Here is a 26,667-nt window from a genome sequence, read left to right as displayed (position 1 = left end):
TTTTATTAATTATATATGTAATTATTTATTGTAAAGAACTTCATTTTTTCTAAACAAACAAAGCTAAAATATAGGGCAACTACTCTAAAAGTCTTGTTGTGTAGCACGCAATCTATTTGGGAGAGAGAAATCCAGCGTATCTTGTTAGCTTGAGTCATCGAAAATAATGTGGACCAATGAGACCTGACGGCATTGGAATTTCTTATACCTTCAACACAGACGATGCACACTCAATCATAATTTATAAATAACTTATATATCGATCGGGTTCAGGTTGGGTCGGGCAACCCGAGACCTCAACTAAGGGTGTACACGGGTCGGTTCGGTCCAATTATGGGGTGAAACCAGACCGAACCGTTCCTAACGGTTCTAGGATATTCGGAACCGGAATCAGACCGTTAGTACCCTAGAACTGAATCGGAACCAGACCGTTAAAACCGGTTCGGTTCCACGGTTCTAGGCTTTTTATAATCTAGCTCAATTACATGTTTTATTTTATAATCTAGCCCATGTCTATTTATGTTGTGATCCATTTGATGAATGATTTAGATATTGTATAAGGTGTGTAAAAATACATTTTTGGAAACAATTAAATAGTGCATTGTAAACCATAAATCATGAGTCAAATATGGAAACAATTAAAGGGTTCCTGGTTCAGTTTCGAGTTCGGTTCTAGGTTCAGTTCCACGGTTCATTCCGCGGTTCAGATCCATGGTTCGGTTCTACGGATCGATTCTACATACCTCCAAACTGAGAACCGAACCATTGTAATTGGTTATTTGATTCTTGGAACCGGAACCGGTGCACTCTAGAACCATACCAAACTGGACCATTTGGTCGGTTCCAGTCTAGTTCCACGGTTCTATCGGTTCGATGCGCACCCCTAACCTCAATCCGAGCTTGACCCAAGTTTTATCAGGTTGGTGTTTGTATAGCCCAAGCCCAAGCCCAAGACCGGACCCGATTCGGGTCGGTCGGGTTGAACCCGCTCAACTTTCAGCCCTAATGCATGTTGGATAATCGAGTTTCTTCTCAAGTAGCCAACTTGGATATCCATCTAAGAAGAAAATCCTGAGGCTGGCTTGACTTTGAAGCATTTCTTCCAAGCAACCGTCCTCTCTCTCTCTCTCTCTCTCTCTCTCTCTCTCTCCAAATCAAATAAGATTTTCTACGTTGGCCTTTTCTTCTTCCTTTGCTTTCTTTGCACTTTTGACCTTTCTTCAGTCTGCTACTGCCTCTTTTTCTCCTCCTCGTATCTCATGTTTTCACCTTTTGACTTGAGAGTCTCTTCGTCCAATGATAAAAATCCCTTGCTTACTTTTTGATAAAAAACAGGGCGATGCATTTCTCATGTAAGCCACATCATGGTAGGGAGCGGATCAGGTGTTACCTGGGCAGTTATCTGATCGTGGAGCCCACCTTGATCTTTGTGTTGTATATCCACTCTATCAATCATTTTTTTTCCAGCTCATTTTAGGGTATGGTCCAAGAAATGAAGTAGATCGAGATCTCAAGTAGACCACACCACACCACAAGAAACAGTGGCCATTGAACTTCCAACCTAGTGATATGGTTACACATACCTGGATGAAAGGAAAACACAAACATTAGCTTGATCCAAAAGTTTGGTAGCCCAAGAGAAGTTTTTAATGGCCAATGAACATTATTTCTTGTGGTGTGGTCTAATTGAGATTTGTATATTTTTCATTTTTTAGATCATGCCTTAAAATAGGGCTGTCAATAGCCGGGCCTGAGTATGTCTCAGCCTGGATTTTGAACTTTTTCGAGCTAGGCCTACTCAAAAATTTGAATTTTTAGGCCCGAGCCACCACCCTAAAATGAGCCGGAAAACTGATGGCCAACGTTTATATACAACACATACATCAAGGTGGGGCCACGGTCAGGTAATACAATACATACATGAAGGTGGGGCCACGGTCAGGTAACACCTGATCTGCTCCTGTATTGGGAACATCTAAATTATGTGGGGTCCACCATGAGATATATAGGTCATCCAATCTATTCATCACACCGCTTAAATTGTTAGATTTTTACATCGTTCCTTCCTTATGGTATGGTGTAGCCCATGTTGGTTAAATTAAAATTGTCAAACTCAAAATAGACCTTGACGGTATAGGATGCAAATATGGACAATGTAGAATTCCAACCCTTCATAAACAATGCATCAGTGACCTACACTAAGGATCGTGTTACCAGTGCACAGGTGTCTTTAAAAGACTCATACGAAGTATGAAGTGAATTCAACAAGATACACGCTTGATCTTCATCGTCGACCACTACCTCCACATCCAGCAATTTGCAGATCATCTTATAAAATTGCTAATATGAGCATCAATATCTCCTTCCTCTGTCATCTTGAAGTTGAACAACTGTAGACGATTTTCAATAGACTTCTTCCTGTAGAAGTCCTCTTAACTTCGCCCACAAATCCGCTATGATCTTCTCCCTCAAGACATTGTAGAGAACCTCATCCGTTAAGCACAATTGAATTGAGGATTTTACTTTCTTATCCAGTTTCTTTCATTCTTCTTTCATAGATTTTAGTTGCTTCTTAAGGACCTCATCCAATCCTTATTGAATCAATAGGCCAATCATCTTGACATTCTATAATTCAAAATTACTTTTCTCAGAGTATTTCTCAACATCGAACTTAGGATTAGCAGTCATTGTTACTTACTTTCATATTCAATAATGCGCATCAACGTTTTGCTCTGATATCACTTGTTGGGGGACCACAGAAGCACACAGAGATGAATCAAGTGAAGTAATCCAATCACAACAAACAAACACAACATAAACACTTCGAATTTAATGTGGAAAAACCCTTACGGGAAAAAACATGGCACAAAGCAATATAAATCACTATGAAAGTACTCGATTCGAACAAGACTCAAATCTCTCTTTACAAGCCCTTGAAACCCTAAGAACGAATTAGAAAACCTTAGATACCTCCCAATCCTGATTACACCCAAATATATGGCCTGTAGGAGAATCTCAATCAAAATCGAAAATAAATCCCATAAATTTGTGAAAATCTGCCCGGAATCGTTCGATGACATCGAACACACTTCGATGTCATCGAAACTTAACCTCCGACTTTGATGACATCAAAATAATACCAAGATGTTCCAGCGACGAAACACGAAAATCTGAATATTACTAATGACATCAACTAGGCCTTCGATGACATCGAACAGTCTTCAATGGCATTGTAAAAGGGCACCAAAGTGTCTATCAACCAAATCGATTTATTTCAAAAAATCTCAATGGCATCGAGCCAACTTCGATGACATCGAAGCCCGCTCGATGGCATCGAACCTATTATCGACAGACATGAATTACAGATTTAAGACATCTATCAACAGGAACATCAATCATCATGAAATATGGACATCTTATCAGCTACGATCAGAGGGTGCACTGCACACACAACGTTGATTTATACCAGAGATCAAAGCTCAATTTCCTTGACAATCTAATGCCGGTTTTCCAAATATCTCACTCGAATCCGTGGGCGCTAAAAGAGCCCGATATTTCTTCACAACCTCGCTAAACCGAATCGGTCTAAAAAAAATCATAACATGCATGTAAATCATATTAAAAAAATGCACCTCAAAATCTCTCTCCGAACCGGAAGAATACCGCCCCCGTCCCTGCATTATGATCAACGGCATACTCAGCTCGTACAAGACCCAGCTTGACGCCGACACCGTAAGATGAGCCCTGGCCCACTCGCCGGAAGAACTCCGTTGGGTTGCCTTTTACATCCTTGGAGCTTCCCAAGTCATTTCCATGTTCTGCAAACGCATATACATGCGTGTTTCTAATCGGCACCCGCAGCTCTGCTGCAAGCTGAGTCAGCAATGGCAAGAAGAGAAGGGTTATATCCATATGAACTTGATCCTTAGATCATGAAAAATTGAAAGCATAACTCACCGTGCCAACTCATAAAAATGATGGGACCCTCAGGTGTTCAGATGAGGACCATGCAATACACAGGTAGGTCCCCAAAAAAAATGGGTGGGGTCCACTCATGGGAGCTTTGGGGACCACCCTATTCCCCATCATATTTACATTTGATCTCTTTTTTCTGCTATGAAACCAGTACGACTTGCCCCAACCAAGTTGGTTCATTTCAATCCCACAACGGTGTGATGACTCCTTTTTGGACCGAAACCGATAAGACTCGGATCATAACGAGTCATATCAGATGATTTCTCAAATGATGCATGTATCAGTGCATGAGGAGATGGTGAGTTTTTCTTAGTCATGATTACCTCTAGTATATTCCGGCAGGCACCCAGTTCACCCATGTTATAACCTCTCACCGAGTACGGCCCACCAAGAGTAAAAGCATCATAGCTTGGGAGGTCTCCCACGCAACCACCATAATGCCCGTGAAGGACCAATACAGGCGGGGGAGGTTTACCAGCGCCCTCCTCTACAGGCTTCAATTGAATGAAGCGGGTTACAATTAGCTGGTGGCGATTGAAAAATGGGAAGTTGCTGCCGATGCCAAGGCCCTGGTCTAACTGCAATCAGATTCAGAAACATAGTTAATAATACATATGAAATCACCAGAGCCTCAACGAATCCTTTTTTTTAGGAATATATATATATATATATATATATATATATATATATGGGAAAATGCACTTAATATTGAGAATGGGCAGACTTCAAACAATTCATGAAAAAAGCTCAGATGCAGTTTACCAACATTTTTCTAGATTGAAAACAGAATGAAAACTACATTTGGGACACACCATCTGATTTTCATGAAATATGGTAAAAGAGAGGATCTTCAATGACACTGACTGAAGAAAGCTCCCACAGATTTAAGGAGCATTATTGCACATGTTTCACTTAACAATTCCCATCATGTGGCAGATGTGTACAATTCTACAAGATATGAAATAATCATCCAGTGGGCACTGTGTATGTGGCCATGGCCAGTAAATCAGGCTGGTTGACCACTGTCTTCTTGTCTGTCCCTGCTCCAATCAGGCGGGTTAGGATTATGCGATCAGCCAGATTTTTCAGGGATGGTCTACATATGGTGTGGCCTATCATATATGGGGCCAGGATCAATGTTTTGGTTTAACAAATATCGACCAAAATATCTGCGATATATGGGGTTTCGCACCTTGGGGAAATAAAAATTTGTATTAAATGTTTACATTATTTCGACAAAAAATATCATTGAAATATGCAGATATATTATAAGATTGCATTGTTTCATTCGACTGAAACTAACATAAATAGAAAAAAAAAAAAAAAAAATCCAAAAATGAAAGTCATTCTTCGCACCAAATTCTTTGTTTCCCTTTATAGTTCTGTTTTAACAACCCAAGTAATTTCGCATTAAAAGACGGATTTGATGGAGAAATTGCTATTGGAGAGGGATTTCAGCCAGGAACACCAAAGGTGAGAGAAATCTGATTTTATTTATTTATTTATTTTTGTTCGAATTCATTTTCTTTCAACAAATTAGCAATGAAACAAGTTGAAATTCATGAGCATGCATGACTTTGATGCATTTAAATGGATCTCAACCAAGAAAATTGATTCTCTTTTCTTTTGAAGGGCAAGAACTTCAGATTTCTAAGATGAAAAACAGAAATTGGGGAAATCCAAATTTCTTCTGTTTTTAACCTTAATTGTGACATATTGGTAGAAAAAATATATGTAGATGAGCATAGGCCAATCTACAAATTGGTTAATTCTTTTAATCCCCATATGCATAAGAGACCAAGGTTTATTTTTTGAACAATAATAATTTAGCATAAGCTGATATTTTCTTTCACGATAAAAGGCCTCCCACTTTTTTAAAACTCTAGTAAGGGTAGGGATGACTTTGAGCTGTCTCATAACTCCATTTGGATCTGGGACCAAGGTATTTTTTGTTTTGTATTGTTTGGTTCCATTGCTTGCATTGTATGACATTTGAATGATTTTTTTTTTTTTTTTGATAGGTGATAATTTTATTGATGGAAGGCTGAAGCCTAAAGAATTATAACATGGACCGAGAAAATGGAAACATAAAACCTTTACCTAATACATCAAACGCCCAAGCCCATTCCATTACATTTAATTTTGCCCTATTGAATACCTCTGACACCCTCCCTCTTCTACTTCTGAAGCACCAACTATTCCTTGCCCCGCCACATAAACCATAGGCCTGCCAACAACACCATTCTCCGAACTGCCTTGCCTACTACACCCACTCCCACACCATGCCACCCTAGAAGAAAAACCCACCATTGAACTTGACATTGTCCACGATATCCTGGATAGATTTAAGAAGCTATCCAAAACCTCTTTCGCAATAGGGCAATGGATAAAGAGATGACCTATCAATTTTTCATCTCAGAAGCACAAAACACACATTTGGAAGCGCCACACCTCTCTTGCAAAGATTATCCACCGTGAGAACCTTACTCTATACAAGCCACCCAAAAACCATCATACAGGATAGCGCCAAATCAAAGTTGAAGACCTAGACACACCCCCCCTTGGATGACCCACTTAAAACTCTATACCAAGATTTTACTGAGAAATGCCCAGATTTTTCTCACAACTCCATACCATCTCATCCCTTACCGCCAAAACCGGATTTGCAATACGAAGAAATTCTAGAAGACTGACCAATTCTACCAACCCTTCATCCGACAAATTCCTATGGCATGGGGGAGCCCATATTGGAACATCTCCTAAAAATGAGAAGCAACAAGCCACTGATATATTGAAATCCCACAGATAGCCTTGGTATCCTAGGAAAGACTTCACAAAGTGCCTTATCCCCCAACGAAAATATCTTTCCAAAAACAAATATCCATCCCATCATCCAGTGAAAAAATAATATACTCCATAAATTTCCGCCTCATGTGTGTCTCTACAGACTTCCACACCACGAAAGCTCTGTATAGAGATGAATGATGAATCCTTTGTCCACCAACCCCCAACTTGAGATCCATACTTCCTTTGAAGTTCTGGCCAGAGATTTCTTTTTTCCACACCGAACCTCCAAATCCATTTTCCTAGAAGCACTTGATTCATATGATCTAAATTCCGCACACCTCCACCTCCTTCACAACGCTTGCATACTTCATCCCATATAATCAAATGAAACTTATATTTTTCTTCCGAGTCATTCCATAATAAATTCCACCTCAATTTTTCCAACCTATCCAACACTGATTTTGGACGTCTAAAAAGAGACGTGTAATAGACCTGCAGATTAGACATAGCCGATCTAATCAATGTCAACCTTCCTCCTATTGAAAGATGCTTTTCAATCTAAAGTGCTTCCCTTCGAACCTTTCAATAATTTCATCCCACAATCGTTTTGCCTGTTTCCAAATGTAAGAGGCAGCCCAAGATATATTGACGGAAAAGAACCTACATGACAACCAAAAATACCCACTGACCTGCTAATTTCTTCCTTAGAAATCCGCACACCAAGAATTTCACTTTTGTTCATGTTAACCTTCAAACCAGAAATCGCCTCGAAACAAGGAATGATCTATGTTAAATTATCCACTTTACTCTCTTCCGCCTCACAAAACAGAATCGTATCATCTGTGTATTGAAGATGAGAAACCTGGAATTCTGACTTGTCCACCCTAAAACCTTCAATGGGACCTGATTCCACACCCCTATCAAGCATCTTAGCCAATGCCTCAGCCACCACCACAAATAGATATGTCGATATTAGATCCCTTTGTCACAAACTTCTGGAACATGCAAAGTAACCATTAACTAGTACCGAGAACTTGGCTGATTCTAAGCACATCTACACCCACCTCCTCCACTTTTGACCACATCCCAACCAATCTAACATGTAATCTAAATATTTCCAATCCACATGATTGTAAGCCTTTTTCTACTTCAAGTTTGCAAACTATTCCTTTCTTTCCCTGTGCCAAGAAATTATACATTCATGCGCAATCAAAATGCTATCCCTTGCCTACCAGCTATAAACGCCCCTTGAATTTTTTAAATCGCTCCTCCCAAAACCTTTTGAAATCTGGAGACCAAATTTTTTGCTAGCATCTTGTATAGGCTTCCTAATAAGCTAATCGGCCTAAAGTCCCTCAAACGTTTTGCATCTCCCCTTTTCGAGATTAGCATGATGAAGGTAGCACCTAATTCTGTTGCTAGACCCTGCCGCCTTGATTTCTTCCTTAAGAATCGGATTTTCCAAAGCCTCGACCTCCTTACTGGATATCTGACCAAACTGTAAATTATTGAGTTTTTGGCCTCTTCCACCCTTCTGACGATAGGAGACTTTTGTAAAAATTCACAATCAACTCACAAATCTGAGACTTTTTCTCCACCCTTTTACCATCTACTACAAAACTAGATATCTTATTGGTTCTCTTCCTAGCAATAGCCATTGCATGAAAGAACTTTGTATTTTATCCCCTTCTTTAAGCCAAGTCTGTCTCAATCTTTGTTTCCATTTGATTTATGAACTTACTTATATAATTGTGTCATTTATGGCTGACAATGCATGGATTTGTCCCCTAAACAATGGGAAATTAGTATGCATGGTTTATCCTTGTGATGTTTCAAGTGGGTAATCATCATATTTGTTTTTAATATCTGAAATTTCGCTGAAAAATTCCAACATTTTCCTAAAGTTTGCCTCAAACTACAAAATTTACTCCATATCAGAACACTTCCCAATATTTCCAATGAAATTTCTCATTCTCTAAGGTGCATAACTTTAAGCATAACTGGTATTCATAACCTGGATCCAGATCTTGTACACCTGCCAAATGTCCCAATGGGAAACTGCAAATTGTGCAATTACTACACCTCAACATTTTTCTTTTCTTTTCTTTCTTTTTTTGTTTTTTTTTGTTTTTTTTAAATTTCATTCCAATAGGTTAGTGTGAAAAGCAGGGTGCAGCCATGTTCAATAGAATTTCGGGCCGTTTCCCTCATTTCTTAATATATAATATGAAACTGAAATAAATGATAATTTCTCATGATTAAAAAAAAAAAAAAAAAAGATGTGAACAAAGAAGATTCACCTGGAAAACATTCCTCTCACCAACAATTGTTCCATTTACGAACTTTGTGTTATCACGTGTAATATTTGCCTGCGCGAATGCCATACGGTCGATGCCGGTACCACTGAGAGTTGTTGGAGGCCCATCCATGCTTAATCCACCACTTGGTAGTGCCCGGGAACCATTAGTGCAAATGCTACTGGTTTCATCACGTGTTGTGATTTCTTCCATCACTAGACCATAAGTAAATTTGCTTTGTCGGGTGAAGCTCTGTAAGTTCAAAATAAAGACAAAAGTAGCAGTGAGCTTCATTACATCGAAACCACCAAGTTTATTGGAATCGACAATCCTACCGTGGGCACTCAATACCCAATCTGACTCTCCCCACGTGTCAAGGTGACACATCTGATATGTGGGCCATTCATCAGGAGTGCCCCGGCTGATGTGCCATGTGGCCTCATTTGAAGACATGTCGAATGTGGAATGCTCATTAATTTTAACCATCCATTTTTTCATAATTGTGTCGCCCAACTAATGGCTAAACTGGCCTGATTTTGAGCAGTAGCACTGACACGGTACGACACGCCACACTAATGACCTAGATCCTGCACACGCGCCACATTGCACACCCATGTAGAGTAGGTTTCAAAACCATCTCTTGTGAGCAGCAGACAGATCGCCCTTGAATAGAAAAAGAGAAGGGAAGGTATCACCTGCCTCTGTGATATTGGCTTTGAAGCCCACTCTATCAACCCATATTGCTGGAACTTCATCCACCCCTGGGCCACCTGTGAATACAGGACTCAGTTTTCGGCTATTGAAGCAGCTTGTACGGAAGGTCCGGTTGCGAGGATTGTATACACCATCGAGATATGGATGAACATATTCAAGCTTGAAAGAGAGATCATCCTGAACAAAGGATTATACAAACATAATCAGGAAACATGTTCTTCATGCCAAGGTAGTATTTACCAATAAATCATTCTTTAAACTAACATGGCCAAACATAACAATTAGATAGACCAAGTTCTGAAATCAGAACATGAAGAAGATCAAACAAGCACTTTCTCTCCTGTCAATATGATTGTGAATCTAACATATGGCTTATCTTTGGAGGTTTTGATCAGTAAACAGGTATGAACTTGACCCTAAATTCAAGTTTGTCAATTTAGTTGCATCACCATTGTTAATAGGAGATGATGCAAGGAGCATCTGTTGACTAAAATCTCATCTTCGTTGAGTTTTTGATGCAGGACACATGATTTAATGCTAGCATGCAACGTGAAAATTATGAAAGAGTCCATAAAGTAATTCAATTAACAAAAGATGTTAACCTACCAAGTAATTAAGAGTAAACAGTAGAAAATAAAATCTAATTTACCCTAAATCACATGCCCGCATGCTAAGAAATCACATAAATCAATTAAAATTAGGCCCAATGGAAGGATAGAACTTCCAATTTAGCATAGGCACGTTCTACACTCAAGGGACATATTTGTAGGTTTTATGATTAAGGTTAGGAATGGAAAAATATGAAGGTTGGAAAATTAGGGTTCATAGGAATTGTGGAATTTGGAATTAGGGTTTTTAGAAATTGGGTAAAATAGAAAATTGGAGATCTAGGATTTAGGGTAGGGTTATGGATGGGGAATCAAGCAGTTTTGATGAGGAAAGCAAGGGGAAATCAAATGATTGAGCAGTTGTCCATACAGTTAGCTTAGGGGCTCACATGTGTGGGTCGTTGGCTAGGGTTTTTGGGTCCTCAAAAGTTGATTTCGGTTGGGGTTGAAGTTAAATAAAGAAAAGTTGGAGAAAAAGATGATTTGGATGGTCTTTGATAGGAATGGAAGAAGAGACATGAAGTTTTTTTGGAAAAAATACCTCATTGGATAGAAAGGAAGAGAGAAGAAAGATGATAGATGCAAACCTCACACCTCCATTGATGCAAACCTCACACCTCCATTGAATGGAAAATGGAATCACACAACACCCAAGCTCCAAATCACAGAGTATTCTTCAAATCACATGAAGAAGAGAAAACACAGCTTTTTTTTTCCAAAATAATGGCATTAGGGCTTCACAAACTCATCTCTCTTTTATAAAAAACCTTTTACAAAAAGACGCTCTCATATAATATTCTCAACATAAAGACACTTAATAAATAAAAAGTTGTTCCTAACTCCCTAATCTCAACACAAATATAAGGTATACAAAAAATAACGAAGCATGTAAACAATCTAAACAACTAAACTATTTCGTGACCCATGGGGGTCCACGATCAAGATGTCCGATGATGATCCGACCGTCCAATCATCGTGTCCACCAAATCCAATAGTTCGATGTGTCCATCAAGCTCCTATATGTAGCCCACGTGTATTTTCCCAGTGTGGGGTCGTCAAAGATGCATGAACATGTACATGGGGTCTTCAACGTGCCTAGGAATGTGAATTGGGCCAAGTGGGCCTCATGTAATGGTTGTCTAGCCATAAGGAGACCGACTCATCCCTCCTCTAGTATGGTGCTCGGATGTCCTCATCAGTTTTTCATGTCAAAGACTTAGGGGACCACAAATCTTTTATAAGCATTGAGGTTGTAAGGCCAAAAGATTTCCTCTCAATCGCTCTAAGTATGCCACCGAATCGCCTCTAAAATGTCCCTTCTCTACCTTTTTTTTTTCCTCATTCTCAGTCAGTGTAATATTACTTGCCGAAAAAAGAAAAAGAAACCACACAAAAAGTGACATGCTCACTTTTTTTTTTCCTTTTTGAACAATAATGACGACTAAGAACAGCCATTAAAAAAATCATAACCAAAAACAGGAGCAAGAAAGATGTGCTGTAGCAGTTAATGGCACCGAATCTTGCCCTTCAAAAAAAAAAGAAAGAAAAAGGGCACCAAATCCCCCAACAAATGAATATATTCTACCTGTAGGTCTTCGCTGAAATTTTGATTATTTGATAGGATGATTCACCACCGCTTTGTAACGGGTGGGTTGAACATATTCTCCCTGTAAGTCTTCGCTGAAATTTTGATTATTTGATAGGATGATTCACCACCACTTTGTAAGGGGTGGGTCGTCCATGTATATGTGGCTGTTGTGGCATAGATACACCAATACGTGTGAACTAAGACTTTGCAAATCACAGAGTCCATGGTGGATGGAGCATAGACCGGTTACTACTATAGATTAACCACACATTGGTGGACATAAAATAGAAGGACAAAAAGAAAATATTCACCAGTCCAAATCCAGCTGCCAGCATCAGAATTGCGTAAGATCATCTGATCAGGTGAACTTGGGGCTATCCCTCCCTCTCTCTAGTAAAATTATGGCAGCAATCTAGTCAATCTAGTCTAGTGGACATAAAAGGGAAGGACAAAAACAAAAATATTCACCAGTCCAAATCCAGCTGCCAGCATCAAATGGTTAAGATCATCCAATCAAGTGAGCTTGGGCACTTGATCGGATGATCTTAACCATCTAATGCTGGCAGCTGGATTTGGACTGTTGAATATTTTCGTTTTGTCGTTCCATTTTCTGTCCGCTAAACTACATTGGTGCCAGAATTTTACTAGAGAGAGGGAGGGATAGCCCCAGGTTCACTTGATCACATGATCTTAACCATCTGATGCTGACAAGATTGATTTGGAGCGGTGAATATTTCCTTTTTGTGTTGGGATAAGGCTTAGATGATGATGATCATGATGAATCTAGTAACTGTCTCAGGATTTGGGTGACCACGGACAATCTTTGCATCAATATTCCACATTTACAACGTGTGAGGTCACTCACTTTAAGAATTGGTGATCAACTATCCTAGTAGTCGAGCTATCTAAGAAAAGATAAACTCAGAGCTATGATGATCACTTCTTTTCTAGAAACATTAATCTAGGGTTATGTGCACGTTAGACCTGCTTTTATTGCCTAGTTTTTGCTCATGAGATCAGTGTACTAGTCAGTGTTTAGTATTTAAAATAGCAGAACAAGCAAGCTGTCAGATTGCCCGCCCATAATCTCCCCTTGGTTTGCCAGGCTTCTCGTCCCATACCATGTATTGCAGGTATCATTTCAAATACTTGAAGTTCCTTCCAAGCAGGTATAATTACGAAATTCACCAAAAATAGTTCCCTCCAAGTGGGCATCATTCAGAAATGCACCAAAAAAGTAGTTCCCTTCAAGCAGCTGAGTTTAAACATATAATTCTTGTATTTATCCACCAAATATTGATTGATGTGCCTCTAAGTATCTCCAAATATGGATTTCATACTTTCTAGCACAAAGATCATATGCTAAGTTCGAAAGAAAGATAGGTAAATTTTCAAATAAAGCATACTCAGATCTGAGCAAGATTCCAATCTAATAGACAGAAAAAGGTGGTCTGACTGGTTCAGTTATGCAAAGATCCATGTAAGAATAATAGATGATATGATGAGAAATTAAGGCCCACTACAATCCCAAAAAATGGATATATGTCACATGGATTTAAACACACATGATTGATTGCTTTTCGTACAACAAATTAAATGCGCAACAAGAGAGGAAAATCAACAGCTTAGATTGTTGTTAGGAAGAAATCAGTCGAGAGCTTAGGTGCAACCTTCAGGTAAAAATAGAAAATTGATTTATTTATTTTTTTCATTTGAGGGATGTAAAAATAGAAGACTGATGAAAATGAAATACCATAATACCTGAGGATTAAGGAGGTTGCTGGAGGTTACAGACCCAAGTATGGACCTGTTTAGCCCTTTGAGGTTCCGATGCTCAAATGAAACAGTTCCACCAGGCTGAATTGAAGCCTGAAAAGGTATGCTCAGTCAATAACCATAACAAGCAAAAATGAAACCACTGCAAATTGCAAAGCGGTGGCATGGTACAACCTTTAAGCTGTTATTTGATGCACTGTCAAATTGTATGCAATAACGGATCAATAAGAGGAAATGACTAAGTTATAATGATCTCCCTTTGTTGTCATAATGAGGAAGCACACCTCATATTGCAGTTACCTTACATGCAAGTCCAACTTGAAAGTAAAAAAATTGCGTTTAGGGATCCCAGGTCATTCGATTCATTTCCACTTTATTGGACAAATTACTGTAGTTTAATTCAATACTACACCAAACACAGATAAAAGTGCAAGTGTATCAATTTTCAACTGAGTTGCAAAGAATACAGACAAGTAGAATGCTTCAAAACCACAAATATTAAATAGTTTAAACCAACAGTTAAATGTACCAGTGTTGGCCGTCCTTGGCGTCCAGGCACAATACTCCACTCTGTGCTGACCTCAGCACTTTTTTGTTCAAGTTCTTTAAGCTTTATCTCAACAATAATTCCTCCCTCATTCTTTTCATCAGGTCTTGGGTTCACTTCAATGTTTGAAAATAATGCAAGCGAGTTTATATTCCTCAGAGCTTGTTTCCCTGCTTCTATATTAAAGACATGGCCTTGTCGAAGCTGCAATCAGTCCAATGTCATCATGAATAAGTGCATAAGTTGATAATTTTACATGAGTAAGATAATAGACGAACATGTTGTAACTATCAGTCAAGCAATGTTTAAGAATAACAGCTAGACTTTTCACATCATCCATGACAAACAAGAATAAGATTGAGAAAACATTCAATAGCATGTGTAAGGAGGTCCATCATCTCAACTTGAGATCAGGTATGAGAAAAAGTTGTGGCAAAGTTTGATGCCAGCAGCCAACTTGGCGCAACCCTCCTACTTTACCCACGCCTGGGACCAGCAATGAGAGCACGGAACTCCACTAGTGGAATTGTATAGACATATGTACATCTGTATATAGTTGAACAAAGTGTGAAGCGGAGCGGGAAAAAATTCCGGTGCAAGAGTGTGGATGCGTTTGTTCCAAAACGTGAACAAGTAGAACTAGGTAGAAGCAGACAAGGGAGCGTGAGTTTAATAATAAGGTGATATCCTGACCATTCAATGCTAGGCATTATGAATATAAGGACCTCAAAATAACCTCTCTTTGTCCTATGAACTTTAAGGTGTATGAAGTATCATAAACTCCTGAAGCGGAGCAATAGAGACTCCATTTAATGTCAGATCGATCTAGGCCGGAGGCAGACCTACATCAAGGTAGCCCTTCTTTGAAACACTTTGGTATTGCTCCTGAATCAGAGCAAGAAAGTCAGAACCACAATTCGAAGAGGGAGAAGTGCCTACTTAGAAGAATCCTGCAACTATGATTTGCAAACATATGTATACTAACATCCTACTCCTAACACGCCCACCCCCAAACACAGGGTGATCTGAGAAAGAGGAGTAAAAAAGGACAGCAAGGACAAAAACAAAGGATTTAAGAGACAGCCCAAAGAATAACACCCCTTTTAGCTTTCGTGAAAACTTTCAAACGCGATTTCTGGCAACTGCAGAAGCATCTCTCATTGCGCTCCAGCCATATCAAACATAATACCGCCAAAAATAAGTCTCCATAGAATTCTCCCTTTAGGGCTGATCCCACCACCATGCCAAGATGGAAAAAGAGCATCAATGGATCCCAGCATCACCCAACAACACTAAAAGAGCTAGTGGAATCTCACTTGAGAAAGGGCAGTGAATAAATAAATGCTTCATTGTTTCCGTCTCCCGCATCCACATGATACACACTTTGGGAATGTTCATGTGACACTTTTTGGAAGTTATCCACAGAGAGCACACTTCTCTTCGCTATTAGCCATGCAAAGGCCAATCCAGGTGTGTCTTTATATTGCCCTACCTCCTCAGCCGGGTCCCCATCTCTCTTCCTACCTTGGGAGAAGATTGCATCATAGACAAGGTCTCCCATTGCGGTAACAGTGGGCTCAACGGTGCTCACTGCTACCAATACGGAGTAACAAACAATCGGTCAAATTTTTTTTTTGTCAAAAAATCCATTAAATCTAAAAAAATCAAAATATGCCAAATATGCATTCATTTATAATTTTGAACATGTTTATGGTAGTGTAACGGTCCACTCTTTGGTGAGAAAGTTATATCACGCTATTTAATAATTTATAAATATAAACTCACTAATATAAAAATAAAAAATTATATTAAAAAAAAAATGAATCAATAATCACATTCAAGCAAATCAATATAATCCTATATTAATTTCACAACATATTCAATCATCAAACTAGAAATATATATATATATATATTTACTAATTTTAAAAAATCGGCCTAAAATACTCTTAAAAAAAATACAAAATCACATGCATAATCTGTACAAAGCACATGGATATGTTCTACCATGAATACCACATCATATTCAACCATCAAACTAGAAAAATATTGAAAAAAAAAAAAGATTTTTCCTCACTTTAAAAAATCGGCCAAAAATACTTTAAAAAAAAAAAAAAAAAAAAACGCATGCATAATCTGTACAAAGCACATGGATACGTTTTGCTATGAAACCATATCATATTCAACCGTCAAACTAGGAAAACATTGAAATTTTTTATTTTTCCTAATTTTAAAAAATCAGCCAATAAAAAAAATTACAAAAAAATACAAAATCACGTGTATAATCTGTACAAATCACATGGATACGTTCTGCTATGAATACCATATCATATTCAACCATCAAACTATGAAAACATTGAAACTTTTTATTTTTCCTAATTTTAAAAAATCGGCCAATAAAAAAAAAAATTGCAAAAAAATATGAAATCGCATGTATAATCTGTACGAAGCATATGGATATGTTCTACTATGAATACAAAATCCTATTCAACCATCAAACCAAAAAAAAAAAACATTATAAATTTTTTTATTTCGCCCAATTTTAAAAAATCACCGAAAATACTTTGAAAAAAAATATAATGAAGTCTCATGCATAATCTGCATAAAGCATATAGATACGTTTTACTATGAATACCACATTATATTAAACCATCAAACCAGAAAAAAATTAATTTTTATTTTATTTTTCTTAATTTTAAACGATTTGTCAAAATACTCAAAAAATAAAAAATACAAAATCGCCTACATAATTTGTACAAAACACATGGATATGTTCTATTATGGATATCACATCATATTTAATCATCAAACCAGAAAAAACATTAAAAAAAATTATTTTTCCTAATTTTAAAAAAGACTGAAAATACTCCGAAATAAAAAATACAAAATCACATGCATAATCTGTACAAAGCACATAGATATGTTCTGCTATGAAAATCACATCAGATTCAACCATCAAAACAAAGATTAACAGAAAATTAGATATAAATACCTATTGTCTATTGTTTTTCTGAAAAATAGCCCACGGAGCTTCGATTCACCCAAATCCCTTCAATATAGTGTTTTGATTATAAGATAGTGTAGTTAAAATTAGTATTAGAGTAGTGTAGTAAGGTTTTTGGAAGCTTAAAAGTAAGAAAAATGAAAAAAAAAATTGCAAAATAAATAGGCAAAGAATGTTGTCGTTTCCAAAGTCCCCCGTTTCAACTCCAAATCGGGTAACGGTCTACGCTGTTACCATTATGTATCAGTCGTTACAGCCAACATGTAACTGATTTGGGGCATGGAACAATCTAACCAAGAACCTCCCATTCTTCTCCCATTTCCACAACCATGAATCTTGCTCACTTGGAGCAGGCTTCCTGGCTTAGAGAAGCTCCAACAGTGTCGTCATTCCTCTAATTCTTCTACAAAATTCCCATAACATAACAGAATCTAGACCCCATGACCACCCACCGCGTCAGCATACTCTACAACACAAGCTTCCTTATCTTTGGCAACGGTGACTAATCTAGGGAACAAAGTAACAAGAGGTCTATTTGAGCACCAAGTGTTCGACCAAATTTTACTAGAGTTCCGGTACCTAACGAGATTACGAGAATGAGATACTTTTTTTTAAATTCGTCAATCAATCCAAATATCACTTTCAAAACCACTGATGCTCTATACCTACACAATTGTTAGTGAACCATCCTCCCAGCTCTTCCCCACATTTTGCTGCTATCATAATTTCCAAAGGTCCCCTCCAATCCAAATCTCCGCACCCATCTGCCCAAAAGAGCCATATTCATGACCTTTTCCCTGGTTGATTTACGTACATCATTCCATTCATAAGATGGAATTTTCACTCGTCTTCCAACCTTGCCACAGAATTCTATCAATTTTATTCAGCATTTTTCCCAGGGCATTGGAAATGGGACATATAATATGTGGGCACATATTGAATAATGCTGCCTTAATCAGCTGATGTCGCCTGCTCCAACTAGATAACTTGTTTTGTTTCAATGACATTATCCCATAAATGATATGCCGATTTTGCCAATAAATAGCAGAAGGCCTATGCATGTCAATGGGAGATGGCCTAATTTGCAACCAAATGCTACTGCTAGTTGCATCCAAGGCTCCCAAATCAGTTATGCATTGGCCGCGTAATGGTAACGGTCGAGATTGTTACCTAATTCGAGGTTGAAATGGGAGAACCTCGGAAAAATAACCGTAATGACGGTTACAGCCCATAACAATCCAAATCGTAATGGCCATAAAATGGCTACATTTTTTGCCTATTTATTTTGCATTTTTTTTTTTCCACTTTTAAGCTTCCAAAATCATTCCTACACAACTCTAATACTAATTTTGACCACTCCTAATTTAGATTTTAGAATCAAAATACTATTTCAAAGAGATATGAGTGAATCGAAGCTCCGTTGGCCAATTTTTCGGAATTTCAAAATTCGGTATTTATTCCCATTTTTGTAATCATTGTTTTAATAGTTGAATTTGATGTGGTATTCATAATAGAACATATCCATGTGCTTTTCAAAGTATTTTCAGCTGTGTTTTAAAATTAAGGAAAATCAATTTTTTTTCATGTTTTTTTGTTTTGATGGTTGAATATGATGTGGTATTAGAACATATCCATGTGCTTTATACAAATTATGTATGCAATTTCATATTTTTTATTTTCATAGTATTTTTAGCTGATTTTTTTAATTAGGAAAAATCTTCTCTTTTTTTTCATTTTCTTTCTAGTTTGATGGTTGAATATAATGTGATATTCATAGTAGAATGTATCTGTGTGCTTTGTTACAGATTATGCATGTGACTTCGTACTTATTTTTGGATTTTTTTTATTTTCCAAATATTTTTGGCCAGTTTTCTAAAATTAGGAAAATTCAAAAAAAAAATAATTCGGTTTGATAGTTGGATATGATGTGGTATTCATAGTAGAACGTATCTGTGCTTTGTACAGATTATGCATATGATTTCATACTTTTTTATATTTTCTTATTTTTGAAATATTTTTGGCCGATTTTTTAAAATTAAGAAAAATCAATTTTTTAATGTTTTTCTGGTTTGATGGTTGAATATGATATGGTATTTATAGTAGAACATATTCATGTGCTCTGTACAAATTATGCATGTGATTTTGTATTTTGCTGTATTTTTATTTTCAAAGTATTTTCAACCGAATTTTTAAAATTAGAAAAAATCAAAATTTTTAATGTTTTTTTAATTTGATGGTTGAATATGACGTGGTATTTATAGTAAAACATATCCATGTGTTTTGTACAGATTATGCATGCGATTTCATATTTTTTGTATTTTTTATTTTCAGAGTATTTTCAGCGGATTTTTTTAAATTAGGAAAAATCAAAATTTTCAATGTTTTTTTATGGTTTGATGGCTGAATATGATGTGGTATTCATGGTTGAACATATCTATGTGCTTTGTACAGATTAATGGATATTTTTTTGGATTCCTTTAACAAGAAAAAAAATTCAACCGATGCAGGTTGGTTGCTATGCCGTTACACCATATCGGTAACGGTGGGCACCATTACGCCCACCGTTACCACGACAAGACAACTTGGTTGTGTCACTTCCTTTAAAGATATTCTAATCCCCATGATCTTACTTCTCTAGATATTAACCTTCCAACCTGATACACCTTCAACACATCTAACAATTTTCCTCATATCCACTTAGACAACATCTGCATCACAAGTGGAGGAAGAGCCATGCTCTACCAATCCAATCGATGCAACAAGTTTGCGGCACGCACATGGGCCTCCATCATCAACTCTTATCAAAAGCCTGCAAAAGAACGACAAATGGGTGGGATGTTGGTGATGGATAAATATCAGTAATCAACTCGAGGGCAAGTTTTTCGAAGCCAAGGGCAATCATGCAAGCGATAATGATTGCAAAAAATGTTGGATGAAGACATGGTTCCCATGAAGCCAATTTGTAGGTCCTACACCCCATTCAGTGGGACCCACACATGAAGTTATTTTGATTATTTGGAATCTTTGTTTAAAAAAGATTTTGGAGGATTTTTTATAGGATCTTATGCATCATTAAGCCATTAGTAATTTTCTATTTTGGGAAACTCTTTTAAGATTTAGAATCTATTTAATAATTGTTGTTTCTCATGTTTGGATTTGAAATTTAGATGGCAATCTTTACAAAATGATTTACATCTAAATTGGTAAAAGTACATATTTGTAAGATCTCCTTAGATCTTTATTATTGTATTTGGTCTCTAAAAGATCTCTACAACAATATGTAAGCGAAGAGTTGATGAAATGAGGTTGGCATAAAACACAGTGTGAGATTAGGGAGAAAACATTCTCTTGCAGAGCAAGAAAACCATAAAAGCCAACATCTTTGAATCGTGTGGGTGGTGCAAAAAAAAATTAAAAAAAATTCTTCTCTTCTTTTCTTCCTTCTCATCCATCCTACATCAAAAGCCTGGCTCAAGGAATCATCTAAAGGATATGTTTGGATGCAAAAGTGAAATGAATTACAAAGTTTCAACTTAATCAAGAAGAATTGTGAAATAGTAACAACAATAATAACAATAAATAGCACTAGCAATAACAACAATGATGTTTCATATTATTCCTAACTGGGGGTAGAGAGAGTTGGGGCAAAGTGCAGGCTGCAGGCTACAGGCTACGCGGAGGAAGAGGGCTAAACATAGTGAAAGGTGAAAATCTTAGTGGAGTCCACCTTGATGTCAGTGTGACATCCACTATGCCCATCAGTTGGGTCAAATCATGTTAGGAGAGAGAGAGAGAGAGAGAGAGAGAGAGAGAGAGTTGGGGCAAGGTGCAGGCTACAGGCTACACGGAGGAAGAGGGCTAAACATAGTGGGAGGTGAAAATCTTAGTGGAGTCCACCTTGATGTCAGTGTGACATCCACTATGCCCATCAGTTGGGTCAAATCATGTTAGGATGCTCCCAAATCAAGTATATATAAAACTCAAGTGGTTCAGACCATAGTAAAAAGTGGAGATAGGGATGCCCACCAATGAAACCTAGCCCACTGCACTTTTGATCAGGCTGATAATTTTATTTTCCCTTCATCCTGTTGGGAGTTGGGACCCACCTTACAAATGGGTTGGATGGTATATAAAAATCACTATGTGCCCCATGAAGGTCTGAATGGTGGGCATCCTCCTCACCACTGTTTCCTTTGACATAGCACGTTTGAGTTTTGGATATGCCTCATTGTTGGGCTCATGTCCTAACTCGTAGTATAAGCTGGCAACAAAGTGGATGTCACACATACACCATGGGGGCTTGCAAAGCAAATAGTTGCACAGGCTTCCTAAGATTTTGCATCCGAAACATGGTGAGTGGAGGCCATACGAAAAGTAGTAGGCTACTCACATACAAAAGTTAAATCACAGAAATGCTCGTAGTTGAAAACGCAGAGGCATTTTAAAATCCAAAGTTTACAACTGTTCCAGATAACAATTGCATGGGTAAAAACGTTCATAACTGCTAGCACTATAATATAGTAGAGATAAGTAAGCAGCCTTCAAATTGCAACAATGTTTCCATCAAATCCAACTCAAAAGTAAGGTGATTGCAATATGGAGCCCACTGATCAAAACCTAAACACGAATGCCAGGGAAGGAAATATCAGTCTGATTTTATTTTTTTCACTTTATTAGATTCACATTTTCAATGAAATTCTATAGTGCACCCCGATGCATCCTAGAATTTCAAATGTGTTCGCTATTGTAGTTGCTACAATTTCCAAAGTGTAAGTCCAAGTTAGCATGCACAGCAAAATCAAGTTGCAAACATTCAGCTCAATCAAGAGAAACTGCAATGACATTTGCTAGAATTAATAATTAGGAAGTTTCCCTTAAATCGCATTTGCATTCATTAAAAGGCAAACCCGGAAGAAACAAAGTCTCAATTTGGAACCGAGTCCTATCAAAATATCTCCCGCTTGTTAGGTGAGCTTGCAGAGACAGTGGAGCGTGTGTGAGTGATCTAGGGTTCAATCCCCGGTGGTGTTACCTATCAAAAGAAAAAAAAAAATCTAATGACCGCAATTCAGTGCGATAGTGCATCCAAACATGGGCTAAATGTTTTCTCATACAGCAGATGTTCAAACATATCATTCCTAGCCTTTGACACTCATTTTAACTAAACACCATACAGGTCATCCGCCCAATTACTCTTGTTTAATAGACTAATCATGAGCTCTATCAAACTAATCATGAACTATACAAATGAACCTGCAAACTCCACAAAATAAATCTAGAAATCGTCAAATACTAAATATAAAAAGGGGAAACAAAGACCCACCATCCACATGTGGGGTGGGGCCCACCCTTTGGTGCCAAAAATTCATAAAGACCCCCCCCCCCCCCCCCTTTACACACACACACACACAAAATGATAATAATAATAATAATTAATGCAAGACAATTAACCACTTGCCCTAAAAGTTCGAACTGTTAGAGCATGGCGAATCAATCCATTTACCTTATAGCCCAGACCCCACATCTCATGGGTTAGGACCTCGGCTGAACCCCCCTCGTGGGCCCCAAATCACATGGGTACCGCCTCACACAGGCCACTCAACTTGAGTGTGCCCCTGCATCTCACAGGCAACCCCACTCGAGCCTGGTGTGAAAATGCCCCTGCATTAATCACCCTCGGTGAGGAGTCTCGAACACGAGACCTCCCACTCTGATACTAATTTGATGTATAACAATTAACCACTTGCTTTAAAAGTTCGAACTGTTAGAGCATAGCAAATCAATCCATTTATCTCATAGCCCAAGCCCCACATCTCATGGGTTAGGACTTCGGCCGAACCCCCCTCATAGGCCCTAAATCACATGGGTACCGCCTCACACAGGTGAGGCTTGCCTCACAGGCCACCCACCCTGAGTGTGCCCCTGCATCTCACAGGCAACCCCACTCGAGCCCGGTTTGAAAATGCCCCTACATTAATAATCATCCTAACCACTGAGTAAGGGGACCACTATCTATAATCATCCATTCACAGCAGATGTTCAACCATATCATTCCTAGCCTTTGACACTCATTTTAACTAAACACCATAAAGGTCATCCACCCAATTACTCTTGTTTAATAGACTAATCATGAGCTCTATCAAACTAATCATGAACTATACAAATGAACCTGCAAACTCCACAAAACAAATCTAGTAATCGATAGATACTAAATATAAAAAGGGGAAACAAAGACCCACCATCCACACGTGGGGTGGGGCCCACCTTTTGTTGCCAAACATTCATAAAGTGGACTCAGTTGTGTATTAGCAAACCCCTAATAATAATAAATCATCCTAACCATTGAGTAAGGGGACCACTGTCTATAACCATCCATTCACATGACGCCTAGTAAGACGGCTAGGATAATCCGACAGGAGATATATTCAGGCATGGCCCACCTCAATATGGCCCCCACCCCTACCATTTCTTGATCGAGCAAGAAAATGTAATTTCTTCCAATTGAGCATCATAAAATACTGGCATTACCTGCTTCGGAAGCTCTTTATACACAACAGGAAGTTGCGTGTTTCCCTCGCACACATTCCCCAACTTATCCTGAAACTGCACGGCCAGCTGTGTGATATCTCCTTCAACCACCTCACACACAACCTCCCGCGTATTCAAGTTCCCAAAATTCACGACCTGCGCGCACGCATAACCCTCATCGTGGTACCACTTCTGCACCCGGTCCCGTATCCTCTGCAGCAGCCGTGCACTCACCTTCCCCTGCTCCCTCAGCATCTGCAGCACCTCCCGCTGCACCGGTATCGGCAGCAGGCAAGGCCGGGCCCGCTCAATCCTGCGTCGGTAGTCCTTCTCCTGGCTCCTGAAGTACTCCATCTTCTCTCTATCCGTCATGTCAGGGTCCATCTCAATTGGCTTGGACTGGGGCAAAAGGCCGACGTTGATGCAGCGGAAGGCATCAGCAGACTGCCAAGTGGACTCGGTGAAGGAGATGGTGACGGCGAGGGTCCCATCAGGCTTGGTCCGGCCGTCAAGGTCGACCTTCTCAAACATGCCACATGTGGCAAGGGTCTCGAGCTCCTTCTGGAGGTGGGCCTTCGTGTAGACCCCACCTGGGCGAAGAGAAACCATCTCGAAGAAGGAATCCTCGGTGCCGACGGTGGTCCTGCGGCGCTGATCGAAGAAGAGGATCTCCGAAACACGGTAGCGCTTGAAGGCACTGAGCTTGTTGAGCTGGACGACGATGTTGCCGGGAAGGCCGTGAGAGTCCCAGTCCTGAGAGGATTCAGAGCCCTCGTCTTTAGCGAAGGCAAGAGGCGAGAAGAATTTTGACCAGAAATTACCGCCATCGCCAGCACCGCCGCCTCCGCCACTGCCGCCGAAAAACCCATCGCCGTTGCCGTTGGAGAGAGTGAGGTGGAAGAGAAGGGCAGTGGCGGAGGATACAGCTAGGGATTTTGTGAGGGAATTGAGGGCATTTTGGGAAGAGGGAATTGTAGGAGGGTTGGGGTTGGGGTTTTGGGAAGAGGATGGTTTGGGATTGGGGGAAGAGAGGGAGAGCGTCGTAGGGGTTGGGGCTAACTTGCGCTGGGAGGTGGGATGATGGGGTTTAGGGAGGCTGGGGCCGAGGAGTTGACTGTGATGGCAGAGGGCCATTGCAGAAGCAGGATAAGAGAGATAGAGAGAGTGAGAGAGAGATTTTAAGGGTTTTACTCCTTCCCGTTGGGTAGGAACAATTTGCTGGTTCGCCGGACCACACGATACTATAGACACTAGTTTGGTGGTGCAAGCGTGGAATGCATGCGAGTAAATCCAGAGCGTCCATCTACGATAGAACTAGGGGTGGTGGCTAGCCGGCTTTGTAGGGCCAAGGCCTGCGCCTTTAAACTTGGACTGAAGGTTGAAATCTTACCTAATGACTAGACCAGTCCGGACCAAGGCCAATGCCCTATGGTTTCCATCATAGGCTTGTCTAAGATTTGGATGGTCTAGATCAATGCCCATCACGCCAAAGTGTACGGAAGGATGGGTCATTGGCAGGGTTGGCAATGGCCCATTGATCAACTGGACTAAAGGCTCATTTATAGGTGTTGGGGCCACAATAAACAGTTGGTGACCTAAGTTACACTGAGAAAATGAGACTGTTTGATCAGCTACATCCCTAGCACCATCAGCTTAGGAACTGATCATTTTCTATGGCCCATGTTAAAGGTTCAAAAGGATTCACCACGGGTCAGCTGCTGCTCTGGATCCTGCCAATTGGGTGTGACCCTGACCATGGGCCCACCTTAATGCATGCACTACATCTGCTCCTTGTCAAATCGTTTTACCAGTTTATTCTAGAAAACCGTCCCAAAAATGAAGCTGATGCAAATCTCAGGTGGATCATATTGGATTGAATTCTCACCAACTAAAGTTTCTTGAGTCCGCAAAAGTTTTGGAGCAAACGCAATTTGTGTGTTTTATCTTCATATGTTCTTTCTGACTTTATCAACAGGTTGGATGGTGGGCCTTAGTAAGTTTTTAGTGGTGGGCGTTCACTGATAATCATTTCTTGTGGTGGGTTCCACCTGAGGTTCGTACGGGCTTCATTTTTTGTCCAACATCATTGTAATTAATGGACAATGGATTGTCAGATTCACAAGCGTTGCTTACCTAATGAGCATTTTTTATTTTTTATTTTTGTTTCAATCTTTTTTATTTTTAACAAATGCGATCCTTATTGTAGGTTTTATTAACTTGCTAGTTAACAAATTTGCTCAGCAGTTGTTTCATGGTAGCAAAAATTTAGTTTTGAACAGCTTATCTAGGTTCTAGGTTATGCTTGTCCAATTTTTATTAGAATCATAGAAATGCCCCACTCTACCTTAAGGAAATTAAAATAAATAAATAAATAAAGAGTCTTGTTGTACATGGTCCAACATCATCGTAATTAATGGACAATGGACTGTTGGATTCACAAGCATGGCTTAGCTAGTGAGCAGATCTTCTTTTTCCTTTTCTTTTTTCATCAAATTTTTTTTGAGTAAAAAATTACAAAGGAGGTGATCCTTATTGTAGATTTTATTAACTTGATGGTCTACAAACTTGCTCAACCCTTATTTCATAATAGCTAAAGTATAGTATGAATAGCTTATTTAGGTTATACTCGTCAAATTTTATTAGACTTGATTACATTATTTCTGTGTGTCCAAATTTCTAATTTGCTTTACATTAAATAACAGGTTGCAATCTTGTCTACATAACCCTATTCAATCCAACCATTATTATTTGAGAGCTGAGAGCATAAGCATGTACTCATTGTTAGAAAGCATGTTTGAAAGTTGTTAGACTCATGACATGCTTAAAAGTTGCAATGACAGGTGA

At 38.9% G+C, this 26,667-nt stretch overlaps 1 protein-coding gene across 1 annotated transcript; it reads right to left on the bottom strand.

Annotated features, from left to right (window-relative positions):
• Positions 1-3,398: 3,398 nt before the first annotated feature.
• Positions 3,399-24,989, bottom strand: LOC131252827 (protein TOC75-3, chloroplastic). Its single transcript, XM_058253557.1, has 7 exons — positions 23,824-24,989; positions 14,275-14,496; positions 13,731-13,838; positions 9,759-9,950; positions 9,063-9,311; positions 4,299-4,553; positions 3,399-3,873 (listed from the first exon to the last, which is right to left on the bottom strand). The coding sequence occupies exons 1-7, from the start codon at positions 24,955-24,957 to the stop codon at positions 3,634-3,636; spliced, it is 2,400 nt and encodes a 799-aa protein (XP_058109540.1). The 5' UTR covers positions 24,958-24,989; the 3' UTR covers positions 3,399-3,633.
• Between the last annotated feature and the right edge of the window lie 1,678 nt (positions 24,990-26,667).

Source organism: Magnolia sinica, chromosome 8, assembly GCF_029962835.1.
Source record: "Magnolia sinica isolate HGM2019 chromosome 8, MsV1, whole genome shotgun sequence".
Lineage (NCBI taxonomy): Eukaryota > Viridiplantae > Streptophyta > Magnoliopsida > Magnoliales > Magnoliaceae > Magnolia > Magnolia sinica.
This window is presented reverse-complemented; position numbering and strand designations above follow the sequence as displayed.

Excerpts from the sequence above, each read along its gene's own strand:
- LOC131252827 (XM_058253557.1), bottom strand. The coding sequence starts at position 24,957 with ATGGCCCTCTGCCATCACAGTCAACTCCTCGGCCCCAGCCTCCCTAAA. Across the intron at positions 9,951-13,730 it reads GCAACCTCCTTAATCCTCAG|GATGATCTCTCTTTCAAGCT; the intron begins GTATTATGGTAT and ends TCCTTTGTTCAG. Across the intron at positions 9,312-9,758 it reads TCAAAGCCAATATCACAGAG|AGCTTCACCCGACAAAGCAA; the intron begins GCAGGTGATACC and ends TTGAACTTACAG.